A 24,465-nucleotide genomic window follows, 5' to 3' on the forward strand; every position below is an offset into this window, starting at 1 on the left:
TCCTCCCTCTCTCCCTCCCTCTTTCCTTCCTTCCCACCCTCTTTCCTCCCTCCCTCCCTCCCTCCCTCTTTCCTTCCTTCCCTCCTTCCTTCCTTCCTTCCTTCCTTCCTTTTCTTTCTCTTTTGTTGTGGATCCCAGCTGCTGTTGAGGGTGGAACCTCACCATTTTCAGATCTTCCCCCCCAAAATCTTTTCAGCTGTTGATCTATCCACATTTCTCTTTTGAAGCTCCAGCTTTGTCCATTACTTCCAATAGATGTGGCCCATTCTTGGTGTCTTCCATCTCTGTTAAAATGCCACGTCCGTATGTTGAGATCTTCTATCTTCCTTCCACCTGTCCTCCAGAAGCTCAGGGAGCAGGAGGGACAGGAGACCCTCTCTTTAATTTATCCCACCAAAAAATCCTTTGATTATGGTTGGGTTGAGAAATTATGGCCAACCCTCAGACTCTGTGCTCGTGAGGGGTCCAGTGTTACGCCCCTCACCATTGTATCATACCAACCTTCCAACATGTTGACACCATCAGTGTCTGCTGATCCTTCATCTGCAGTGTTAAATAATTTCATCGCCTCCTCTGTCTTGGTCGGTGTTTTTTCCCCCTCTCCTCCTTGAAAGCCTCATTGTATGAGTGCCCATCAATTGGCTGTTGTGAGAAAGAGGCTGATGGTCACAGCTAACTAAGATACTCATGGTGTTCTTTGGAGCTTCGATTCAATAGCATATGCTAAGCTTGGGAAGAATACCATTCTGCAGAAGCTGCTCCACTTCCATCTTCTCTTTCTGCCGTTTGGCTATTGGCTAGCCTCTGTTTGAGGGACGCGGCAGCTCAGTGGCTAAGATGCTGAGCTTGTCGATCAGAAAGCTCGGCAGTTTGGCAGAGTGAGCTCCCGTAAAAATGTATTAATTTAGATGTATATATATATACTATGACACGGGGACTCTGGGGCTAAGACTCTGAGCTTGTCGATCAGAAAGGTCGGCAGTTCGGCAGTTCGAAACCCTAGCACCACGTAACGGAGTGAGCTCCCGTGACTCGTCCCAGCTTCTGCCAACCTAGCAGTTCGAAAGCAGGTAAAAAATGCAAGTAGAAAAATAGGAGCCACCTTTGGGGCGACGGGAACAGCGTTCCGTGTGCCTTTGGTGTTTAGTCATGCCGGCCACATGACCATGGAGACGTCTTCGGACAGCGCTGGCTCTTTGGCTTTGAAACGGAGATGAGCACCGCCCCCTAGAGTCGGGAAGGACTAGCATATATGTGCGAGGGAAACCTTTACCTTAGCCTCTGTTTCCCTCCTTCTGTGACGTCTTTATAGTCAAGCCAACGGTTTCCAGGAGGCTTTAGTTTATTTTTGCTGAAACTTGGGTTAGGTTGGCATCATCACATGTTAAACCCAGCTAAAAACATGTCCGTGTCTTTGTGTCCATGTCTTTGCGGGAAACAGCCATCGCCTTCACATCCTGTGTGAACCCTGTCTTCCCTTCAAGACTTTGCATGCTTGACTTGAGCAAGATAAGTTGAGGTGAAGAATCGTGGTTGTTCAACCCAGATTTTGGGGGTCGTATGAACCCAGCAGGAGCTGTTGGAGTGGTTCTACCACTAAAAGAGACATCAAGGAGATTGTCGAAGGATCAAACTATTTCAGAGCTCTGGACCATTTAATTACACCCCCCCCCATCCCACCCTCAGAGAGATCTGGAACCCTGGATTCTAGTGTGCAATTTTTTAATAAATGGGAGAATTCGGTCAAAAGGGAGACATTTCTCCCGTGATCCTTTGGCAAACAAGAAGTCAGATCTTCACTGGTGTTTGGTTGATAGTTGTCAACTGTCCAGAATTTCATCCTTTCAGCAATGGGCCAGAATGGAAGTTGTAAATGCATCCTTAACAACGCTGCTTGCTGTTCACAGTACTTTCCTCCTGTAGTTGAAAACAACAATGATTGCCTCCATTCTTGACATGGGATTACTTTTCCACACTTGATCCTGTTTAACATCTTGAAGAAACTCCTTTTCTTCAGAAAGGAAAAGGATGCTGAACATTGCTTCATTTTACCCATACTCCTTATTTTAATTTTATTGTTATTTTAATTGTTTTCATCCTTTGGAGTTTACTGTTTTTGCAGAGATTTGAACCCAGAATTGGGACTTTTTTTTGCAGAGATTTGAACCCAGAATGGGGGGAAAGTAGGATATGAGTCTATGCGTTACTCTTTAAAGCCAGTCCAGAAATGTAAGTCGATGGGAGCAGATTGTGTTTGTCGGAGTCTCGGTGAAGGATCTGTGGGAAAGTTGGATAGGGTTGTTGTTTTAGGTTTGACTGAATTCCTTGAAGATAGAAAAAGTCAGTTGAATTTCTTAACTCGAAAGCTTACACTGGTATAATGCTTCCTAACATTATTTTGAAAATGAATGAATTTAGCATGCCCATGATTCTGACGGACCTGAGAAAGTTCAAACCTCTACAACAGTGAATCTGTTGTGGCCTGCCAGTGGTCAGTGGAGCTGGCAGCAGATTCAGACAGTGAGGAGGTTGGGGAGGAAGATGGGCCAGTCCTGGAGTCTGGGGAAGACTCTGATGAGGGCTCTGTGTCGGAGGCAGAGAGGGGGGCAGAGCCCTATGCCAGCTATCAGCTGCCTTCAGAGTCAGACATCAGTGAGGCAGAAGAACAGCTGGAGCCTGTTCCCAGTGTGCGCATACGCAGAGTTGCCAGACGAAGGGAACAGCTAAAGAACAGGGGTCAACTTGGGAGTAAGGCCATGGGTGGATGATGAATGGCCCCTCCCAGAGGAAATAAAAGAGGAGCGAAAGAGGAGTGGAGTTTGCAGGAGAGAATTAGTTCACTTCATTGGTTCGTGACTCTCCGAGACTCCTTGTTAAATTTTGCAGATATCGGCCTGGCAGTTCTCCAAGCCAGAGAAGGTCTGTGACTGTAAATCCTCCTTTGAAAGACTTTGCTGGATGTGAATGAGCAGAATTCACAGTCAATGAATAAAAGGGGTTTTTGTCGGAACAAGGAGTTTGCTTCAGGCTCTCGGGAATCCTTGGTCAGAGCAGAATCCAGTCTTCTCCCTTGTATTGAAAAGTTTCTCTGGCCTTGGTTTGCTTCCCAAATTTTGCTTGATTTTTCTGAGTCTGCAGTGAAATCTGGATTTTGTAAGCACAACAACGGTGGACGAAAGGTTAGCTAAATATGACAGTTTGAAGGGCATCCTTCAAAGGGTTCTTAAGGATCAACTACCATCAAAGAAGGATCTGTAGGAGAACATCTGTTGAGTTCAACAACTGTGACCTCAAACTCGACCATGAATGAGCAGCGGCTACAAGATCCATGAGTCACTTAGGGTATCAAACAGAAGCGTAGATCCCACCCATCATGAGCTCATGCCGTGAGGATGAAATTATATATAATCTAAGGAAGAAAGCACTTTTTTAAAAAAGGAGAACACAGCCCCTGTGGCAAAGTTGATCAATGACCACCATCTCCAGAAGACAACTTGTGAAGGGTGTGTACAGTGGTTGCGGGGGAAAAAAGACACATCTCACAGTTTACGCTAGGCAGTAGAGCATCAAGAGGGATAACACCACACTCTCACCATGGAATATACAGTGGATTTGAGATCACGACCTCTGGGAGAAAGGGTTCAGCCAAGGTTAGAGAAATGGTGCTTCTAGAGCAATGGTTCTCCACCTTGGCGACTTGGAGATGTGTGGACTTCAACTCACAGAACTCCCTAGTCACCATGTGGGTTTCAGCGGTTGGCTGGGAAATTCTAGGAGACGAAGTCCACAAATCTTACTGCTGCCAAGGTTGAGTTGAGTTGCCAAGGTTGTGTCAAGGTTTGAGAAAGATAGTTCTAGAGAGCTTAAATATCAGCCACCATAAGTTGCTCCTTTCTCTGTGGTACTCATTGCCCTTTCTCCCTGCATACAATGGATGGATGGATGGATGGATGGATGGATGTTCCTAGATCTTAGATCCTATTGGGCTCCTGAAAATCTTCAGTAATACCATCAAAGTTCTCCAGAAGTGGTCGCCAATGTGAAATTATTTTATGGAGCAGGAGAGGAATTATTAAATCCCCCTTTTCATGACTCTAAACTCCTCAAAGCCCGCTGGCCTTGAACCCCACAGAAATGTCATAAAAATGCCTAAATAAATACAATCCTATTAATTCTATGTAGTTGCAATTTAATATCGATGCACGTGAAATCTTGGCTGCTGTTTGTCCTTGGGAATTTTGCAGCTGAAGGAAGTGTATGAAAATTTAAAGGTAGAACACAGAGTAATGTGTTCTAACTTTAAAGACAGTAATAAAACCGATGTCAAAGCCATGGAAGAATGGTTGGCAATTTTTCAATTCTATTTGCATTTTTTACCTGCTTTCGAACTGCTAGATTGGTAGAAGCTGGGACAAGTCACGGGAGCTCACTCCGTTATGCGGCGCCAGGGATTCGAACCGCCGAACTGCCGAACTTTCTGAGTAACAAGCTCAGCGCCTTAGCCCCGGAGTCCCCGTATCCCTAACATAGTATATATACATCTAAATTAATACATTTTTATGGGAGCTCACTCAGTTAGGCAGCACGGGATTCGAACTGCCGAACTGCCAACCTTTCTGAGCCACAAGCTCAGCATCTTAGCCCCTGAGTCGCCGTGTCCCTAACATAGTACATATACATCTAAATAAAAATTTTTTTACGGGAGCTCACTCCGTTAGAGGATACTAGGGATTCGAACCGCCAAATCGCCGACCTTTCTGAGTGACAAGCTCAGTGTCCTAGCCACTGAGCCACCGCGTTCAGACATTAGCTAAGGGTTTAAAAAATTTATCAAAATCCATGACGATTACCATACAAATGCCTGCCAACAGGTAAAAGATCTTCCGGAGAAGAAAGGGTGCCACCAGCATCGTCCGTACTGCAAATGGAAGATGGAGAGATAGGAAAATATTGAGAAAAGTTGGGCCTTTCTTGTTAGCAAGGAGAGAGAAAGAAAAGGAGAAAGGAATTTGCCAGAGTCTTGTGTACTGGGCAAACAAAAGTCGATTGAACAGCTGAAGGATGGGTCATCTACAGCTGTGAGAATTGTGTAGCCATTTCATTGTGTTTGGGTATATTTTAAAGCGGCATTTGTTGCGTGCTGGGGAGAAGAAGGAAAACACACAGAGGGAAACTCACAATATCGTGTAACAGCTTTTGAAAAACGGGCGAGCAAACGAAACCGTGGCTTTTATCGATTTAAAAACCTGGCGTTTACCTCGTTTTAAGCTTCACTTCGTGGGACACGGTGGCTCAGGGGCTAAGACACTGAGCTTGTTGATCAGAAAGGTCGGCAGTTTGGTGGTTTGAATCCCTAGCGCCGCGTAACGGAGTGAACTCCCGTGACTTGTCCCAGCCCAGAAAGAACAATGGAATGAAGAATAGAATAGAATAGAATGGAATGGAACAGAACAGAACAGAACAGAACAGAATAATGGAATATAGAATAGAACAGAACAGAACAATGGAATGAAGAATGGAATGGAGCGGAGCAGAGCAGGGCAGAGCAGAACAGAGTTGGAAGGGACCTTGGAGGTCTTCTAGTCCAACCCCCTGCTCAGATAGGAAACCCTACACCACTTCAGACAAATGACTGTCCAATCTTTGTAGGTATTTAATATTATTATTGGCGCTGCAAGATAATAAGAAAGGGAAACCTCAAGAAATCATTCTAGCTGTGTTGCAAGGAACAAATTGGCTGAGACATTCAGTGCTTTTGTTGAAAATATTGATCATGCCTTAGCGAATAAAAGATTTAAGAGATCCTCTCATTAGCTCCTCCCTGGGAGATTCATAGACATTTCAATTCTCACGCTTCTCTAGGACGGTTAACAGAGGAAGGCATTTCTTCATGATTATCTGGCTTTTTATACTGGATGAATCAATTCAACGGATTGTAGTTTAAATAAATATTTGTGGATAATAAAAATGCTACAGTGGAATTTCTCTTGTTATATTTTGGTGACGGCTGCTAAAGCATCTACAGATGGTTGGAAAGGAAGGCCCTTTGAGTTGTGGTCTCCATCTTAGGCTTTTAAACCAAAAAGATTAATTTAAAAAATGATGAAGTGGCAATTTGGTAGCAGATTGAATTGTTCCCACTAATTGTCTGATTCCAAGCTGCAGGTGAAAAATTAGGAACCAATGCATGTACCAATGATAAGACCAGAGTTGCTTAGATAGTACCAATAGAAGAGGGACGTGATGGCTCAGTGGCTAAGATGCTGAGCTTGTCGATCAGAAAGGTCGGCAGTTCAACGGTTCGAATCCCTAGTGCCGCGTAACGGAGTGAGCTCCTGTGACTCGTCCCAGCTTCTGCCAACCTAGCAGTTCGAAAACACGTAAAAAAAATGCAGGTAGAAAAATAGGAACCACCTTTGGTGGGAAGGGAACAGCGTTCTGTGCGCCTTCGGCGTTTAGTCATGCCGGCCACATGACCATGGAGACGTCTTCGGACAGCGCTGGCTCTTCGGCTTTGAAACGGAGATGAGCACTGCCCCCTAGAGATGGGAACAAGTAGCACATTTGTTCAAAGGGAACCTTTACCTTTACCTTAACACGAGAAGAAAATATTTTAGCTCAGGGTTGAACTGTGGGGTCCTTGGTGCCCTCTGAACTTGGATGTTTTCTTGCAGACATTTCACGACCCAGCAAGGTAACTGCACAAGACTTGCCTGTGGGGTATATAAACAACAATACTCAGGAGCAGTGATGATGTTTCCTAGTTGGGTCATGAATTGTCTCAAGAAAACTAACAAGCTCAGAGAGCATCAGGGATTCCACAATTTGCTTTCTCCTTCTCCTCTTTGCAAATCTCACTTCCTTCTAGCACTGATGATATTACCTAGTTGGATAATGAGAAGTTCAGAGAGCGCCAAGAATTCCATAGTGAGATGGGTGACATATAACTTTAATAAAACAATACAACAATTGTGTCCTTCCTTCCTTCCTTCCTTCCTTCCTTCCTTCCTTCCTTCCTTCCTTCCTTCCTTCCTTCCCTAGTCTCTCCCTCCCCTTGGTGTTCTCTGAGCTTGCAGATGTTTCATAACTCAATTAGCTAATATCATCCATCCTTCCTTCCTTCCTTCCTTCCATCCATCCATCCATCCATCCCTCCATCCATCCTTCCTTCCCTCCCTACCTATCTACCTTCCTTCCTTCCTTCCTTCCTTCCTTCCTTCCTTCCTTCCATCATCCATCCACCCATCCATCCATCCATCCTTCCTTCCTTCCTTCCTTCCTTCCTTCCTTCCTTCCTTCCTTCCTTCCCTACCTACCTATCTACCTTCCTTCCTTCCTTCCATCATCCATCCATCCATCCATCCATCCATCCACCCACCCTTGGCTGCCTACTTTTCCCCCTGATCTTGCACAGTGCTGTGTAAATCACAACGATGAGTATCATCATATTAGGCTGTTGGAACTCATTAATTTTAGGGGCTGTTTAAGCTTGTGCTAAACAATAGCAGAATTTTATGGCTCTCGGTGTCCCGCCTGGAGCATCCAAATGGAGTTAGATACCAGGAAGACCTGACCAACCAAACCAAACATGGTTTTTTTGTGTCAAATTCTTGAACGGCACAGACGACTCCAAAGAGTGTAGCTTGACATGTCATTCAGTTTTACAGACTCAGCTTCAGAAAGATAGTTTATATGTATATATTTTTATGGTCGTAATCCACGACTGTATAAAATCTTTGGGAGGCTAATCATCTCCACACATCCACAGTTTTCGCCAGGACCATTTCGAAGCCTAAAACTATAATCAAAGAGCGATTGTCATTACAGTGGAATTTGGTCTGACTTCATTGTATATGCCAGACCGCCTTCAAACATCACCATAGCAAAACGGCCATAGGTCAAGGCGGCAACAGTTACAATTACTTGAGTATTTCACCAGTATGACATGCCGACTCAAAAAGTGGGGAGAACTGGGCATTTTCTGCTGAGATCTAGCTGCTTCCCGGCCCCAAATCTTAAGCCACGCTTCTGCAGTCTAATTTATTTCATTCATGCTGGTTGGGGAATTCTGGGAGTTGAAGTCCACACATCTATGAGTGGTCAAGGGTGAGACATATATGGCCCAAAGTTATCAGTAACCTCAGTTCAAATATTTCATGAAGTTGTATAGCGAAGGAGCAACTTCACACCTCTACATTTGGGGCCTTATATGTTGACAGGAGCAGGAGTGTTAATGGCTTGTTTGCTAGCTAGCTGCTGCAGAAGAATAGAATAGCATAACAGAATATCCGAGATGGAAGGGACCTTGGAGGTCTTCTAGTCCAACCCGCTGCTTAGGCAGGAAACTGTATCATCTTGAGGGTAGAAGTTGAAATAGTTTATGTCCAGGATGTGAGGGGTCTGTAGATATTGTCACGGCCCTCTTCCTGGCTCATGCAATATACAAGTCCTCAATGGAAGGCAGGCATTGGAAAATGAAGGTCATATCTTGGTTTGGGTCCAATGAGTTGCCCATATCTCACACCACCTGCAGCGCCACTACGCATGTCTCCAGAAGCTTGGCAACTGTGAGTCAACAGCCAAGCATCCAAATTTTGATCCCACGACCATGTGGACGCTGTCATAAAGGTGAAAAACGGCCATAATCATGTCTCCCCTTCTTTTCTAGTTTAATGAAAAGAAGGACATGGGGAGACAGGATAGCAGTCTTCCAATATCTCAGGGGCTGCCCCAAAGAAGAGGGAGTCAAGCTATTCTCCAAAGCACCTGAGGGCAGGACAAGAAGCAATGGGTGGAAACTAATCAAGGAGAGAAGCGACTTAGAGCTAAGGAGAAATTTCAGAACAATTCATCAGTGGAACTACCTGCCTCCAGAAGTTGTGAATGCCCCAACACTGGAAGTCTTTAAGAAGATGTTGGATAGCCATTTGTCTGAAGTGGTGTAGGGTTTACTGCCTAGGCAGGGGGTTGGACTAGAAGACCTCCAAGGTCCCTTCCAACTCTGCTATTGTACTTGTATTTGTATAAGTTGCTTTCCCCCCCCAGTGTCGTCGCCACCTTGAATGGTCACTCAATGAACTCTTGTAAGTCAAGGACAACCTGGAGCCCTATTAGAGTCGAGTGAATGCTTTCATTGCTGCCATAGCATCTCAGAGCATCTCGGAAAATGTTCCAAAGTTCCTACTCCTTGAGAGGTGTGGTCCCACCGTGACCTCTGGATGGAATGATAAAATTGCTTGCTCCTTCCGGAGGTTGTTTTGATCGGCTCGGCAAAGGCTCGTCCACTTTTGGCCCGAGGCCCTCTTGAAAGTCCAAAGTTCATGGCTGATACTATAAAATACTGAACCAGCGTAACTGCTGTAATTGGCGAGATAATGCCTGCGTAGAAGGTGACTTTTCCTTCTGACCCAGAATGGGGGAGGGGGCATTCATTAAATGGACTCGTGACCTCTTCCTGGGGTTCGCCCTCACGGCCCTAGGAAGAACTTCCAAGTTCTAAGAACTGTTCAGGTGAGAAAAGGGGCATTTCTCTATGGATGTGATTGAATGGTGATGCAACCAAAGTAGAATTGCATAGCACAATCCAGAGGTAGAAGATAGCATTTGAGAATATAGGGTGGGATTACTTTTTCTTGATGAAAAACTTTCTTAAAGCAGTTTTTTTATTGCTTTTTCCCTCTATAACATCTTACAATCATCACATTACCATTGTTATGTCATAATACCTGTACATATCAATCTTATATCGCTTCTATATTCATATACATTCATCGACAGTTCTATGCATTTCTCTATTGTTTCTTGGCTGAATTAACTTTATTCCTGTTATGCAACCATTTATACCAGTTACCCCAAATTTCATAGTATTCAGACTCTTCTTTGTCCTTTAATCTTAATGTTAGCTTGTCCATTTCTGCACAATCTAAAATTTTCTGAATCACTAATTCATCTGGGGGAATATTACTTTGTTTCCAGCAATGGGCAAGTGTTATTCTAGCTGTAGTCAATAGGTGTATTAGTATGTATTTAATTTTCTTTCTATATTTCCCCTTGGTTATTCCCAGCAGAAAGAGTTGAAAAACTTTCATTTACAATACAATACAATATAATAGCGGAGTTGGAAGGGACCTAGAAGGTCTTCTAGTCCAACCCCCTGCCTAGGCAGGAAACCTTATACCATTTCAGACAGATGGCTATCCAACATCTTCTTAAAGACTTCCAGTGTTGGGGCATTCACAACTTCTGGAGGCAACTTCTGTTCCACTGATTAATTGTTCTCACTGTCAGGAAATTTCTCCTCAGTTCTAAGTTGCTTCTCTCCTTGATTAGTTTCCACCCATTGCTTCTTTTTTTACAATCATGCTTGTCAACCATGCAAGGCAGAGGTGGCATTCACTTACCTTCCCTACCGGTTCGCGAAACTGAGCCACCTTTGTGCATGCCCATGGCTGTCCGTGCATTTTAGGCGAAAAAAATGGCCTAAATGGGATGCCGTAGAGCCAAGGTGGGTGGGTGGGGCTACTCACGATTTCCACTACCACAGGGGTGTCCAAACTTGGCTGGCTGGGGAATTCTGGGAGTTGAAGTCCACAAGTCTTAAAGTTCCCAAGTTTGGACACCCCTGCACTACCGGTTCAGGTGAACTGGTCCGAACTGGTAGAATACCACCTCGGATGCAAGGTAATCCAGATAGGAAACACACCTGGATTCTTTATCATAAGGTTGACATAGGAGAAGTAGTGGCAAAACCTGTAGGGGGTGTCAAAAGAGGGACGAGCCTAGAATCTGTAGGTAGCCACAAACAATTGAAATCCAACTCATTTTGAATTCTGTGGATCCTTATCTAACTCCTAGCAGGGGCTAACCATTAGCGGATGCCTCACACTTATGTTAACAAAAGCTTGCAAATTTATTTTTATTTATTTCTTAGATTTTTAGACCGCCCCCTCTCCCAAAAAGGGACTCTGGAAGTCTTTCTTCCCTCCTTTCCTTTTTATTTTTTGGCAACTGGAGAGGGTCCTTTCTGGAATGTTTCCCACGCCCTCCCTCTCCTTCCTTTGACCAAGCTATCATTTACATGCCAGTTGTCCAGTGTGTGGCTCATCCTCCTGTCTCCGAAGATGATTCTTACATACCATTGCATGCTGGAATACATTTGGCTCCTTGGGAAACAACCAGCCCGAGTGTCCTATTTGCACGGCTGAAATCTCTCCTGCAAGCTAAGAAGCATCCTCCCTGGTCCTGAGGCTAGTCTGTAGTCGGAGGATGACAATGAATAAGACTTCATTGTCACTCTCAGACCACATACTGTATCCAAAATGTGCCTGCAGTTGGGTGTGATACAATAGGATACAGATTCCTGCACCGGGCAAGAGTTAAATTACACCCCCTGTCATTCTGGGCTTCTAGAGAGCCAGTATGGTCTTAAGGCACCATGCTAGAAAGTGGGGGAGTGGGAGTTCTTATGGTCCAACTTTCACAGCCATCCATTGCAACTGGGAAAACCATCGCCTTGACTTAGACACACTTGTGTTGGCAGGGGGATGTCTCTGCTTTTTAGGATGCTGTCTAGATTTGCCATCGCTTTCCTCCCCAGGAGCAAGCGTCTTTTGATTTCTTGGCTGCAGTGATATACGTATGTCTTATGTTCTATATTATCCCTCTGAACATTTCCAGGAAAAAGAAATTGCTGATACAGTAATAATGTCTATCTCCTCCTGTTCTAGAAAGGTCACTTAGTAATTGAAAGCCGAGCTGGTTTCTCTTCCATCTTTTTCTTCCCCATTCCCTACTTTTCCCCGTGAAATATTGGTTTCTACTGATGCGGAACCAAAATTGGCATTGTGGTTTTTGTTCATTTGCCAAAAATGGCTTGGCCAAAATAGCCAAAATTTCCAGCGGCTTTGAGGATTTCTTCTTGGATAACTCTTGATGGTGGTGTTGAGATACGTATAAGTATAAACATGGACATGGACAAAAGAAATGGGGACAAATAAATGGGGACAGTGGGACAGGGATGGTAGGCACGCTGGTGCGCTTATGCACACACACCCTTTACGGACCTCTTAGGAATGGGGTGAGGTCCACGGTAGACAGTTTGAGGTTGAAGCTGTGGGGGTTTGAGGATGTAACAACGGAGTCAGGTAGAGCATTCCAGGCATTGACCACTCTGTTGCTGAAGTTATATTTTCTGCAATCGAGTTTAGAGCGGTTTACCTTGAGTTTGCATCTATTGTTTACCCGTGTGTTATTGCAGTTGAAGCTGAAGTAATTGACAGGTAGGACATTGTAGCAGATAATTTTGTGTACTATACTTAGGTCAGACCGTAGGTGAATTAGTTCTAGGTTGTCCAAGCCCAAAGTTTCGACCCTGGTGGCATAAGGGATTCTGCTGTGAGCAGAGGAGTGGAGGACTCTTCTCGCGAGATACCTCTGGACTGACTCGATCGTATCAATGTCCGATATAAAGTGTGGATTCCAGGCAGACGAGGTGTATTCGAGAATTGGTCTGGCAAAGGTTTTGTATGCCCTCGTTTGCAGTACAGTGTTACCGGAGAAGAAGCTTTGCAAAATTAAGTTAATTACTGGGGAGTGATGTGGTTCTCAGCCTTTCCATCTCTCTGGAGCTTGCCTGGTTGCATGGATCATGTCTTTTGAGCAGCTCCGCTAGAAGAAAAAAATCTTCTTGATCTGTTCTTTTGAAGATGCAGGTATTCCTTGACTTACAACTACAATTGGGACCAGAATGTCCATTCCTCAACGAGATCATCGTTAAGCAGTTTGCAACCGATCTTTTTCAACACAGTTGTGAAAGGAATTGTTGCGACTATTAAGCGGATCTGGATTGCTCTGTTGGCTAAGCTTTTGCCGGACTCCATCGGAGAAGGTTGCAAATGGTGATCAACCTGGAACACCGCAAGGGTTGTAAATAAATACAGGTCAACTTTTGATCATGTGACCACGGGGATGCTGAACCCGGTTATAAGTGCAAGGAGTAAGTGTAAGTCACTTTTTTTAGGGCCCAATTTTGAATGGTTGCTAAATAAATGGCTTGAAGTCCAAACACTGAGCTTGTCGATCAGAAAAGTTGGCACTTTGGTGGTTCGAATCCCTAGCACCGCCTCAAGGAGTGAGCGCCTGTAAAAATGCTTTACTTTGGATGTATATGTACTATGTTAGGGGCACGGTGACTCAGGGGCTAAGACACTGAGTTTGTCACTCAGAAAGGTTGGCAGTTTGGCAGTTCAAATCCCTAGCGCTGCGTAACGGAGTGAGCTCCCAGCTTCTGCCAACTTAGCAGTTTGAAAGCATGTAAAAAATGCAAGTAGAAAAATAGGGACCACCTTTGGTGGGAAGGTAACAGCGTTCCGTGCGCCTTCGGCATTAAGACATGCCGGCCACATGACCACGGAGACGTCTTCAGACAGCACTGGCACTTTGGCTTTGAAACGGAGATGAACACTGCCCCCTAGAGTGGGGAATGACTAGCAATATATGTGCAAGGGAAACCTTTACCTTAAGTCCAGGATTACCTTTAACTGGGCTGCAGGTCATAAAAACTACAGTGACAAAGTATAAGATATTGTCGCACTTACCTGTCTGTCCAGGTGGACATCTTTGGGATCGCCTTACCATTTGGGAATCAAGCCCAAATCATATCGGGGAAGGACAACTTTGTTGTCCTTCTGTGATATGATATGTGTGCCTAGTTTTCTATCTTGTTCTCGTGGTTCTTTGATCGATGTGGCTTTTTTCTCAGGTGCCGTTCTTTGAAAGCTCACTGTACTTTGGGAGGTGTTTGTTCTGCAACCGTGTGGCAGCCGAGGCAGCTCCAACAGGTTGTGGCGTGTTCTGATTTTGTTCCCAGCTTTTGAAAAAAAAGAAAGAAAGAAAGAAAGAAAGAAAAATTATGAATAGAGGCGGCATTGTCAGGGTGCTGATGGAAAGGTGCAATCATCGTGCACATTTTTTAAGTCTTTCAAGAAGATAGCATGTATTAAATGGCGGTAATTAAACATCATAAGTCTAGGGCTAGGCCTTCAGGCTGTGGATCTCCACATTTTGGAGGGGAGATTTCACTGGCTTTGAAAGACCGTTTTCTTATTTATTTCTTCTGCCGTCCATGGTGCATTTCTTCCAAGACGCTGTTTGTGGCTTGTTGCTGGAATTGGGTCTGTCTAGTGTGATGGAAAGAAGGACTAGGGGCAACATGATGGCGTTCTTCCAATATATGGTTAGGCTGTCACAAAGAAGAGGAGGTCAACCTATTCTCCAAAGCACCTGAGGGTAAGACAAGAAGCAATGAATGGAAACTAATCAAGGAGAGAAGCAACTTAGAACTGAGGAGAAATTCCCTGACAGTGAGAACAATTAATCAGTGGAACAGAAGTTGCCTCCAGAAGTTGTGAATGCTCCAACACGGGACGTTTTAAAGAAGATGTTGGATAGCCATTTGCCTGAAGTGGTGTAGGGTTTCCTGCCTAAGGAGGGGGCTGGACTAGAAGACCTCCGAGGTCCCTTCCAACTCTGTTGTTCTGACTTCATGCAAGTCTTTTTTTACACCAGGAGAGAATCAGCTGTAGGTTCACCAAGGCACATAGTATCACTTGTGTCCTGAGGGTAAACATCAACTGTGCTCTATCTGTCACCACCACAGAACTGGTGGTTTTGCTTCAGGTTACGCAGAGCTTGTGGCTCGTTCCTTGGCTGAAACCCTTTGCTTCACCTCACTGTCTGACTCCTTCTACCACCCTAGAAGCTCAACCCTTCAGGCTCAGCCAAACAACCAGATCAATGCAGATGAAAACCATCCCACGTTTGTCTTCACCTGCTTTTGAGGAATCCAGAGTAGACGTTGTGGTAATTGGGAGTGTGCAACCAGCCTCACCTGCCTCATAAAGTCTTCTGAAAAGAACATGAAAGGCAGGAATTCTGCCAACTATTACCATATCATAAAAGTTAACAACTTGCGGTTGCGTTCTGCAACAGTCACGTCCCTTCTAAGCAGACGAGATGTCCAGAGTTATTTGAGGACACGTTTTCTTCTGTCACGTCTCGTGGAGATTCTCTTTGAAAGCCTGTAATTGGCCCAGACCAAGGACACGACCATGGGACATGGTGACTCTTGTCGATCAGAAATGTCGGCAGTTCGATGGTTCAAATCCCTAGCGCCGCGTAACGGAGTGAGCTTCCGTGACTTGCCCCAGCTTCTGCCAACCTAGCAGTTTGAAAGCAGGTAAAAAATGCAAGTAGAAAAATTCCGTGTGCCTTCGGTGTTGAGTCATGCCAGCCACATGACCACGGAGACGTCTTCGGACAACGCTGGCTCTTCGGCTTTGAAACGGAGATGAGCACTGCCCTCTAGAGCTGGGAACAAATAGCATATATGTGCGAGGGGCATCTTTACCTTAAGGAAATGGTCAAGTTTAGAGAGAGTAAAGAAATTTATCCTCCTCTGTCCCACAAACCCACTTCTTTCCAACACTGATCATGTTCTCTAGTCGGGCAATGAAACGTCTGAAAGGAAACAACCAAGCTCCGAGAGCACCATGGACTCTGTGGTGAACATGTAACTAGTAAAATGTGAGCTTTTTGTTGAGAAACTGTGGGTCGGACCAAAAAAGCTCTTTGCAATTCTTTCTTTTAAAATTATCCTTTGAGGGTGGAGGGTTTTGAATGTGAGCTGTCCAAGGTTAACCTCCAATTGAAGAAAACTTGAACCTGTGATGGTTTCTGTTCTGTAGGGAGAACGAGGCAGGCAGGAACTGAGGCAAGGCAGGTTGAAGCTAACACAACCTTTATTAACAGTTTAACACGCCAAAATGTAAGGCAAACCTCGAACCGGCAAACAGCAGCATTTGACAGCTGACAGCCCTTTTTATACCAGAGCTGTCAGGCGCTGAACCAATAGAATGGCTGCATTCTCCCGCCAGCTGGCGGCTTGCGTCTCAACCAATCAGGGGCCGGCAATGATAATCAATGGTGTCGTAGCCTCGATGACTTAACACCCCTCTCCTCCCAGTTAGCGCAAGCGTAGTCAGCCAAATACGCCGGCCGATGTCGGCTTCGCCCAGATCACCTTAGTTCAGGGGCGGTGGCCAAAGGAGGAGCCGCTGGTGGAGAGTCCTGTGGAACATCAGGAGACTGTGCAGCTGAGTTGGCGGGAAACTTGACCGCCGCGGGACTGACCCGATTCTCAGGTAAGCCTGGCGACAAGAACGCATCGGTGGGAGGTGTTGCGTGCGGCTCTGTCTGCGCTGGAGCAGCCTCTGTTGATATTAGTTCCCCGGGGCAGGATTAGGCCTGCACAGGGTGTTGGTCTGCTGCGCTGGTGGCTCGCCGTCTGAGCTGGTTGATGTGTCAGCGCCACATTTGCCCGTCACTGAGCTGGACCTTATAAGAGTAGGGTCCAGTTAGTTGCATGATTTGTCCGGGAAGCCACCTTGGTTTGGCCCCATAGTTTTGGGTGTAGACCGGGTCTACCACATTAAAGGCCCGTGTGGAGTTGCCTGCAAGGGGGCTTTTCTCTGCCCGCATAACTGGGGTGTAGCCAGTCCAGGGTTGTCTGGAGCCGACGATCCATAAGCCGTTCTGCGGGACTTTGCTTGGTGATTGGGCACGGGGTTGTATGCTGTGCCAGGAGGTATTGGGACAGTTTGTTGTGCCATTTCCCTGGCCCCAGGTGGCCCAATGCCTCCTGGCACAGCATACAACCCCGTGCCCAATCACCAAGCAAAGTCCCGCAGAATGGCTTATGGGTTGTCTTCTCTGGTCAACCCTGGACTGGTTACACCCTGGTTATGCAGCAGAGAAAAGCCCCCTCGCAAGCAACTAGTAGGCCTCCCTGCAGCCTCCTGGGAGCAAAAACAGCCACACCCCCGTATCCCGTTTTGGGCTAAGTAGACCTCCTGCAGCCTCCTGGGAGCAAAAACAGCCACATCCCCGTGTCCTATTTTGGGCTTAGTAGACCTCCTGCAGTCTCCTGGGAGCAAAAACAGCCACACTCCCGTGTCCTGTTTTGGGCTTAGTAGGCCTCCCTGTAGCCTCCTGGGACTAAAAATGGCTTCAGGGGGGCACCGCACCCCCCACGCTCCCCCTGCCCCTGAACATTCATGTGTATCTCCCACATGCACCCCGTCCCTCCCGCATGCTCAACAGAGACCCCAAAAATCAGCTGGACAGTGGGAGGCGTGCGTGCTTGTGCGGTGGAGCTGAGCTGGGGTGATGGCGTGCACGGAGAGAAGGTTTTGCATGTCCCCTGTGGCACGGGTGCCAAAGGTTCGCCATCACGACCCTATCCCATGGTACAGACAGAAACTCTGCCTCTTTATTAAATCCAATATCGTCTTCCCATTGTATGTGCGTGTGTGAGTGTGAGCGTGTGACGGGGATCAAGATCCTAATCTAAGTAACGTATATTTTGCCCCAAAGCCAAAAAGGGGGAGCAAAAATCTGACGTCGCCGATAAAACACACAAACGGCACTAAAAGCGCTTGCAATGGTTTCATGCAGTGCCACCAACTTCAGCTCTACGGAGACGTGAGTGCAAATACTTTTGTTGAAAATACTTGTCTAAACAAGTCTGATTGTTACTTGACTCCCAAACATTTTCAGACTGGTTTGTCTTGGGAGGCAGCTTCAAAGTCCTCCCTTGCAGATAGGACTTGGGTGCGAGATAAATCTGTAAGCCACGATTTGCACAAGACCCCCACCTCCTCAGTAGTCTTCCAAACGTTTTTGCCAAATGGTTTTAACAACATCGGGGAAATGTGGTGGACTGTTGAATTGCAGAGTTATAACTGTGGAAACTCAATGGCATTCAGCTCCAAAGCTTTTCCATAGCTTCGGTTGGTGTATCTTCTGATAGAAGGGAAAATCTTGTGTCCGCAGCAGGCTGGAAGAACTTACAAACAAGAAGGGCAAAATTTGTGGCCATATAAGAGGGAAAGTCAGGGACTCTGTGGCTCAGTGGCTAAGGCGTTGAGCTTGTCAATCAGAAAGGTCGGCAGTTGGGCGGTTTGAATCCTTGGCGCCGCATGACGGAGTGAGCTCCCGTGACTTGTCCCAGCTTCTGCCAACCTAGCAGTTGGAAAGCATGTAAAAAATGCAAATAGAAAAATAGGGACCACCTTTAGTGGGAAGGTAACAGCGTTCCATGCGCCTTTGGCATTGCATCATGCCGGCCACATGACCACGGAGACGTCTTCGGACAGCGCTGGCTCTTTGGCTTTGAAATGGAAATGAGCACCGCCCCCTAGAGTCGGGAACGACTAGCACATATGTGTGAGGGGAACCTTTACCTTTATCCTTAAGATAAAGTCTTGTATTCACGGCAGGCGGGAAGACCTACATAGGAGCAAGAGGGGTGCAAAGTTTGTGATCAAAGAAAGGAAGAGAAGGTTTTCTCATCGCCTGGTTGATATTGTGCATGGTCCTTAGGTCTTAGATAAGGCCTTCTTCTTGGAGAGGTGAGGAATTGGACATGACAGAGAGGACAATTCATGATGTGGGACTGACTATTTTTCCCCCCAGTAGGGATATGAGATGGTGGGTGGGACACCGTGTTGGGCTGGTCTGGTCTGGTCTGAAGTACAGCCTTGGTTGGACCCATGCTAGAAATAGATGGAGATGTCTCCTGGCTACAGTTCTCCCTGTTTCTCATATTCTCAATGTCCTTTTCTTCTCTCCCAATTTTCCTCTTTTGGATAGATTGCAGGAAGGGGAAAAGTCATATTTGCAAGGGTCACAGAAGATCTGCCGTTTTGGAAGCTCACCGAGTGTCAGGCCTGCAGTCATATTCTTTTTAGGATCTTTGGCCTGTCACACACTCTCTCATTTTACTATGCTGTTTCATTAAGGGGGTAACTGGGAGGGGGAATAGTAAGGAGTAGAATCGTAGAATGTGTTGTTGTCAAAATAAAACATTCCTTTCTAGAAGCCCAAGGTCATTCTTTGTCTCTGCACCTCTGCACTTGACCGGAACTAGATGGGTGGAAATGCCAGTATGGAAGTGGAAGATTAGACCATTTGATGGACTTGTGGGTGTGGGGGGCAAGATCATGAACTTTCAACTGGGTGGAAAACCCAGGAAGCTTTCAGATTCGGGTTTCCCACAGATGTGCCAATATGTCTTTCTTATTAAATTGGAACTTTGATGAAAGCTATGTCTTGGATTCCGATGTAGCAGAGGCATTTCCAAGAGCCTGCAGAAGAGACCATCTTAGCCTTGCTTGAAAAATGTTGCGGCTTTTAGTGTTGCTACGAAACATTTGGCATTGTAAACAATAATATGAGATTTTTGAATGGCCCATCTGAATAATTTACGGAATAATAATCTATATACGTATAAATGGCTGTGTGTGTATGTTCCAGCATAACTCTGGAACGCCTCGAGCAATTTCAACCAAACTTGGTACACAGAGATGACTTACTCTCTGGAGACAAATACGGTTGGGGTAAGACACCCCTAAAGCCCCTCGGGGTGCGTGTTCTGTTAAGATACAGCCTGTTGTGCCTTAAAATGAATTCTACTGTACAGCACAGTGGAGTTGCCATGGTAACGGCTTCACAGTGCTCCACAAGGGGGCTCCCTCTGGTAAGGGGGAAAATCCAACATTAGAAATTACGTTTGGCCCAGACATTTTCCCCACTATAAATAAATACTTGGGCAACTCCGGGTTATGGGCTAGTTATTACTAAAAAAAGTATTCGTAATGCTGGATTTCAACCACCATTCATGGTCCTGGAAGAAAAAAAACCAGGAAGTCAAAATGTTGATTCCCTGTGGCTAAAGAATTGAATGTTGGTTAAACGTCACTTTTTTTTTGAATACCCCAAGAAAGTAATCCTCCTTCTGAAATCCTGAAAATTTGACGTCTGTTTTTGTGTATGTGTGTTTGTTTGTGTGTGTGTGTGTGTGTTTTAGGTTATGACGATGCAGCAGAAACGAATCTAATCTCCCGTCCCATCCACTCAGCCAAGCTGTTGCAAGAAAACCACCCTAGAACTATTCGCAGAAAAAGAAGCGTTGGTAAGAATTTTATTTTATTTTATAATGCACCAAGGTGCAGGGAATGATCTTTGGAAGGACTTTGGGGCTGGTGTAGAACTTAAATTTTTTAAAAAAGCAAAAAAAAAAAAAAAAGAAAAGCGTAAGAGGGGAAAATAGTTTGCAAACGAATAGAAAAGAGAGTGCGCGCTCTTGTTTTTATTTATTTACTTTTTCCTTCGGTAGCTCGGTCAATCTTCCAGAGTTATAATATGCTGAAAAAATGCCTGACATTCAATTTTCATGTTCCTGCATGCTCCTGGTGAAATCTGAGCAAGGGAATGTGGGGCTGGTAGTTCTTTGAGTTCACTGCTTTGCAACTGACGGGGGTTCTTTAAAAACTGAATGAAATAACAAGACTTCCCTCTTTCAAAAGAGGCTGTTTGCTGACCCTTTGTGTGACTCATGGTGTTCTGAGCCAGGCTTCCCCAAACAGCATGAAGCAAATTCCTGGTTTAACTATTATTAACTAGTGGGATGGCTTTCCTCCAGAAACCTCCATCACTGGAGGTTTTGAAGAAGAGATTGGAGAACCGTTGGCCTGAAATGGCATAGGGCCGTGATTGCGAACCTATGGCATGCGCGCGCTGGCCAGCAGATTTTCGGCCTTGATTTTCAGCTGTTTTTCACCCTCCGGAGGCTTCCCTGAAGCCTCCTGAAGACTCCGGAGGGCGAAAAACGGCTCAACAGGCAACCCGGAAGTCCATTCCTGAACTTCTGGTTTGCGTGTTGAGCTGTTTTTCGCCCTCCCCAGGCTCCTAAGAAAGCCTCTGGAGCCTGGGGAGGGTGAAAAACGGATCTACTGAGCCCACCGGAGGTCAGAAAATGGGCTGTTTCCAGCCTCTGGGGGTGCAGGGAGGATGTTTTTGCCCTCCCCAAGTTCCAAGAAAGCCATGCACGCATGCACGGGGCAGCGAGGGGGGGGTTCATGCATGAATGCACAGGGAGCATGGTGCGGAGGTGGATTAAATTACTGGGGTGGGCATGCAGGCACCCACAATAGTGGGAGCGTGCATGCTTTTGGCACCGGAGGCAAAAAAGGTTCACCGTCACTGGCATAGGGTTTCCTGCCTGAGCATCGGGTTGGACTAGAAGATCTCCATGTTCCTTTCTGTTAATCTGTTAGATGATTAAGAAGAGGAAGAGGAGGAAAATGAACAGCCCTTTTATACCTCCTTCCTTGTGCAAAACTCCAAGGCATCCCTTTGATTGTCCTCTAGGTGTATCTTCAAACGAATCCTGTGGGATGAATTGGGCTGAGAAAGAGCATCTTTGGTGATCAAGTGGAAACTTGAATTTGGTTCTTTCCAGGCCAAGACCAACATCTTCCACGATTCTTTCCCATTTTAGGAACTGATTCAGCCACCTGTTTACGTCAAATACATTCACTGCCAAAATATACAGGGATAACTATGGAGGAGGATCCCATCTCAAGGAATGCATTGCCACCAGAGTTGGAAAAAATAGTAGTAACAGAGAAGTAACAGAGTAGTACAGTCAAATATAGTTGGCTGCAATAAGAAGGGAAATTGCTATAAATATATATATATTTCCAGACCTTTCCCTGCTGCTCTTACAAGTTTGAATAGTGTCCTTACCCTACTTTGAGAAGCAGCCTAAAACTACGAAGGGATGGAACAGGACAGAAGTTTCCTGAATCAAATGTAAGAGAAGAACAAAAAGAGTTAGAGGGTGGAGTGAAAGGAGTCATCAGATTAGAATCTTTATGTTGCCACAAAGGATTCAATTCCAACTCCTTCTGAATTCAGTTGGCTTTTAGCTGGTGCCAATTTAGCGTTGAACTGTAGTTGGCCAGATTCTTGTCTAGAGGCCTGAGCAAAAAAATATTGTGGGGTGCTTAATATGGGATCCTGATTTTTTGCACCTGACTTAAATTGATAAAATAGGAATATGGGCACCTGGGACCAAAGAATTATCCTCTAATTCCTCTGAATTTTCCCAGCCTTTCCTCAAGAACTCTGGCCAGTTTTTGGCAAAGGAACAGAATTGAACCCAGGGCGTTCTGTATGCAAAGCAAGAGTTCTATTATGAACTGGGATGGCACAGTGGTTAGAATGCAGTACTGCAATTTGTTCTCCCACCATTTGTTCTAACCATGATTGAATCATTTTCCAATATTTTTTTTGCCTCATTGCACGTCCACCACATATGATAGAAAGTGCCTGGTTTAAACAAATTATGTTCAAACCAGAAACCTTTCTCCTAGGCATAATACCAGAGGGGTTTAAGAAAGATACACTCTATCTAATCATACATATACTAACTGCAGCGCGCATAACCTATGCACAGCATTGGAAAAAAGAAAATACACCATCAGAGCTAGATATAATCAGAAAAGTGTTGGCCTGTGCAGAAGCAGATAGGCTCACTTTAGAACTTCAAAATAAAGGGGAATCAGAATATTTTGAAGTATGGAATAGATTTTATGATTGGTATAAGTTAAGATGACAAGACTGGAACAAATGTATATATTGTGATCAAACAGAAGGACAGACAATGTATTAAGTAGATTAACTGTTAATGGTTGAAACTATCTGTACATAATGTGAATATATGACCACTCCGACTCTGCGGCATTGCATTGTTTTAAATGTAAAAATTATATATATATATAAAGAATGCAGTACTGCAAGCTGCCAGCAGTTCGGCAGTTCAATTCCCACAGGCTCCAGGTTTACTCAGCCTTCCATCCTTCCGAGGTAGGTAAAACGAGGACCCAGGTTGTTGGGGGCAAATAGGCTGTCTCTGTAAACTGCTTAGAGAGGGCTGTAAAAGCACTGTGAAGCGGTATATATGTCCAAGGGCTATTGCTATTCTTGAGTCCCTGACTCTACATCACGCTTCTCATTTCCCCTTTCTACAGAGGAAGCCATTCCTGCAGTCTGCAAGACGCGGACGGTGATCTACGAGATCCCTCGGAGTCAAATTGATCCGACTTCTGCCAACTTTCTGATATGGCCTCCCTGCGTGGAAGTGAAGCGGTGCACCGGATGCTGCAACACCAGCAGTGTGAAGTGCCAACCCTCGCGGATACACCACAGAAATGTCAAGGTGAGGGGTAAGACAGAATGCTGTCTTGTCGGGGCTGGGTATCCCATGTCGGTCCTTGCTCTCCTTTGAAATAATATCCAGAGTAGCAACCGTTGACATTTTTCAACTGTTGGGAAATTCCCAGATAGGTAAGAAGGAGGATTCAAACAGGGAACCAGCTTTGAATCCTTGCACAGCTGCAAGAAGGCATAAACCTGAACATCCCCTCCAAGTTCCACAAAACCTTATCTTGTGGTTCCCAGAGAAGGCAAGGGTCATGGGCGGCATGCAAGACAATCAATCAATCAATCAGTCAATCATTTAATTAATTAATTAAATGGGTTCCCCAAAACTCCATGGGGCAAATTAGGAAACAAAAAGTCACTCCTTTGAATCCCAGGGAAACAGCAGGATTTTAATTCACAAAAGCAATGGTTCCATCTAACGTGGTCTATACATATCAAAGCGAAATACCACTCATGCGTCATCACAAAATCTCCAGAACTGTAAAACCTACAAACTTGAAACTTGGCACGTATCTACCTCTTGGCTTCTAGGTGCTCGCTAAGAAAGGATTTTTCGAAATGACCATCAGATCATCCGTATTCCTTATACAGTATTATATGACGTCGATGCTAAGGAGTTAGACGTTCTACTCCCCCTCCCCACCTGAAAGGAACTCTGTTCCAACTGCCAGTAGCTTTATATGGGCGTGACTCATCCGTCCTGTTGGCTAGCCTGATCACATGGTTTTGTAACGAAGCATGGGTATCCAGCTAGTGTGTGTGTGTGTGTGTATGTGTGTGGCAACTTTTGCCTGGGGCGTGGAACGTACCCCCATCTTTTGGGGGTCCCGACCCCAGCCCAGATTTCTGGGTGTCACGGCTTCATAATCCATTTCAACCTTTTCTGCACTAGCCCTTTCCAATGTGCGAATGCAAACAGAAGGGCTAAACAGGAAACACCTTAAACACACAACCTGGGAGCCAGATAAGGTAGCTATTGTGTGCTCAAGTGGCCAAGTCCTGACTTCCTTGAGGTCAACTGCATTTCAAATTCTTTTCGAGCATTTTTGCTTTCCTTTCTTGGCGGTTCCTTTTTGCAGAGGGAATCAGCTGCCGCCGTCATTTTCCTGGGTGGAATTCAAATAAAAGTGTTCGGATGGAAGAACATTCAACCGCTTCTGATGGTGGTTTTTGGGATAGGTGAAGAATGGGTTGTGGAGATTAATTGTGGACGCATGCGTGTGCATGTGACGTGTTTGAGGTGGCGTTTTGCACCTCCTGGAGTTAGTTATAACCCTGGATGCGTAGGAAAGTTAAACAGCAGGAGGAGAACACCTGATTAAGTCCTTCTTACAGACTCCC

The 24,465-nt window shown here is 45.4% G+C and overlaps 1 protein-coding gene across 1 annotated transcript in view; it reads left to right on the top strand.

Moving 5' to 3' along the window:
• PDGFA (platelet derived growth factor subunit A) overlaps positions 1–24,465 on the top strand; it is a 49,338-nt gene that overhangs the window by 12,012 nt on the left and 12,861 nt on the right. Inside the window, exons 3-4 of the mRNA XM_081965684.1 lie at positions 19,925–20,029; positions 22,932–23,119. Coding sequence (XP_081821810.1) covers positions 19,925–20,029; positions 22,932–23,119 — 293 coding nt within the window. The remainder of the gene's footprint in view (positions 1–19,924; positions 20,030–22,931; positions 23,120–24,465) is intronic.

This window comes from Natrix helvetica (assembly GCF_964273705.1).
Source record: "Natrix helvetica genome assembly, chromosome: 13".
Classification (NCBI taxonomy): domain Eukaryota; kingdom Metazoa; phylum Chordata; class Lepidosauria; order Squamata; family Natricidae; genus Natrix; species Natrix helvetica.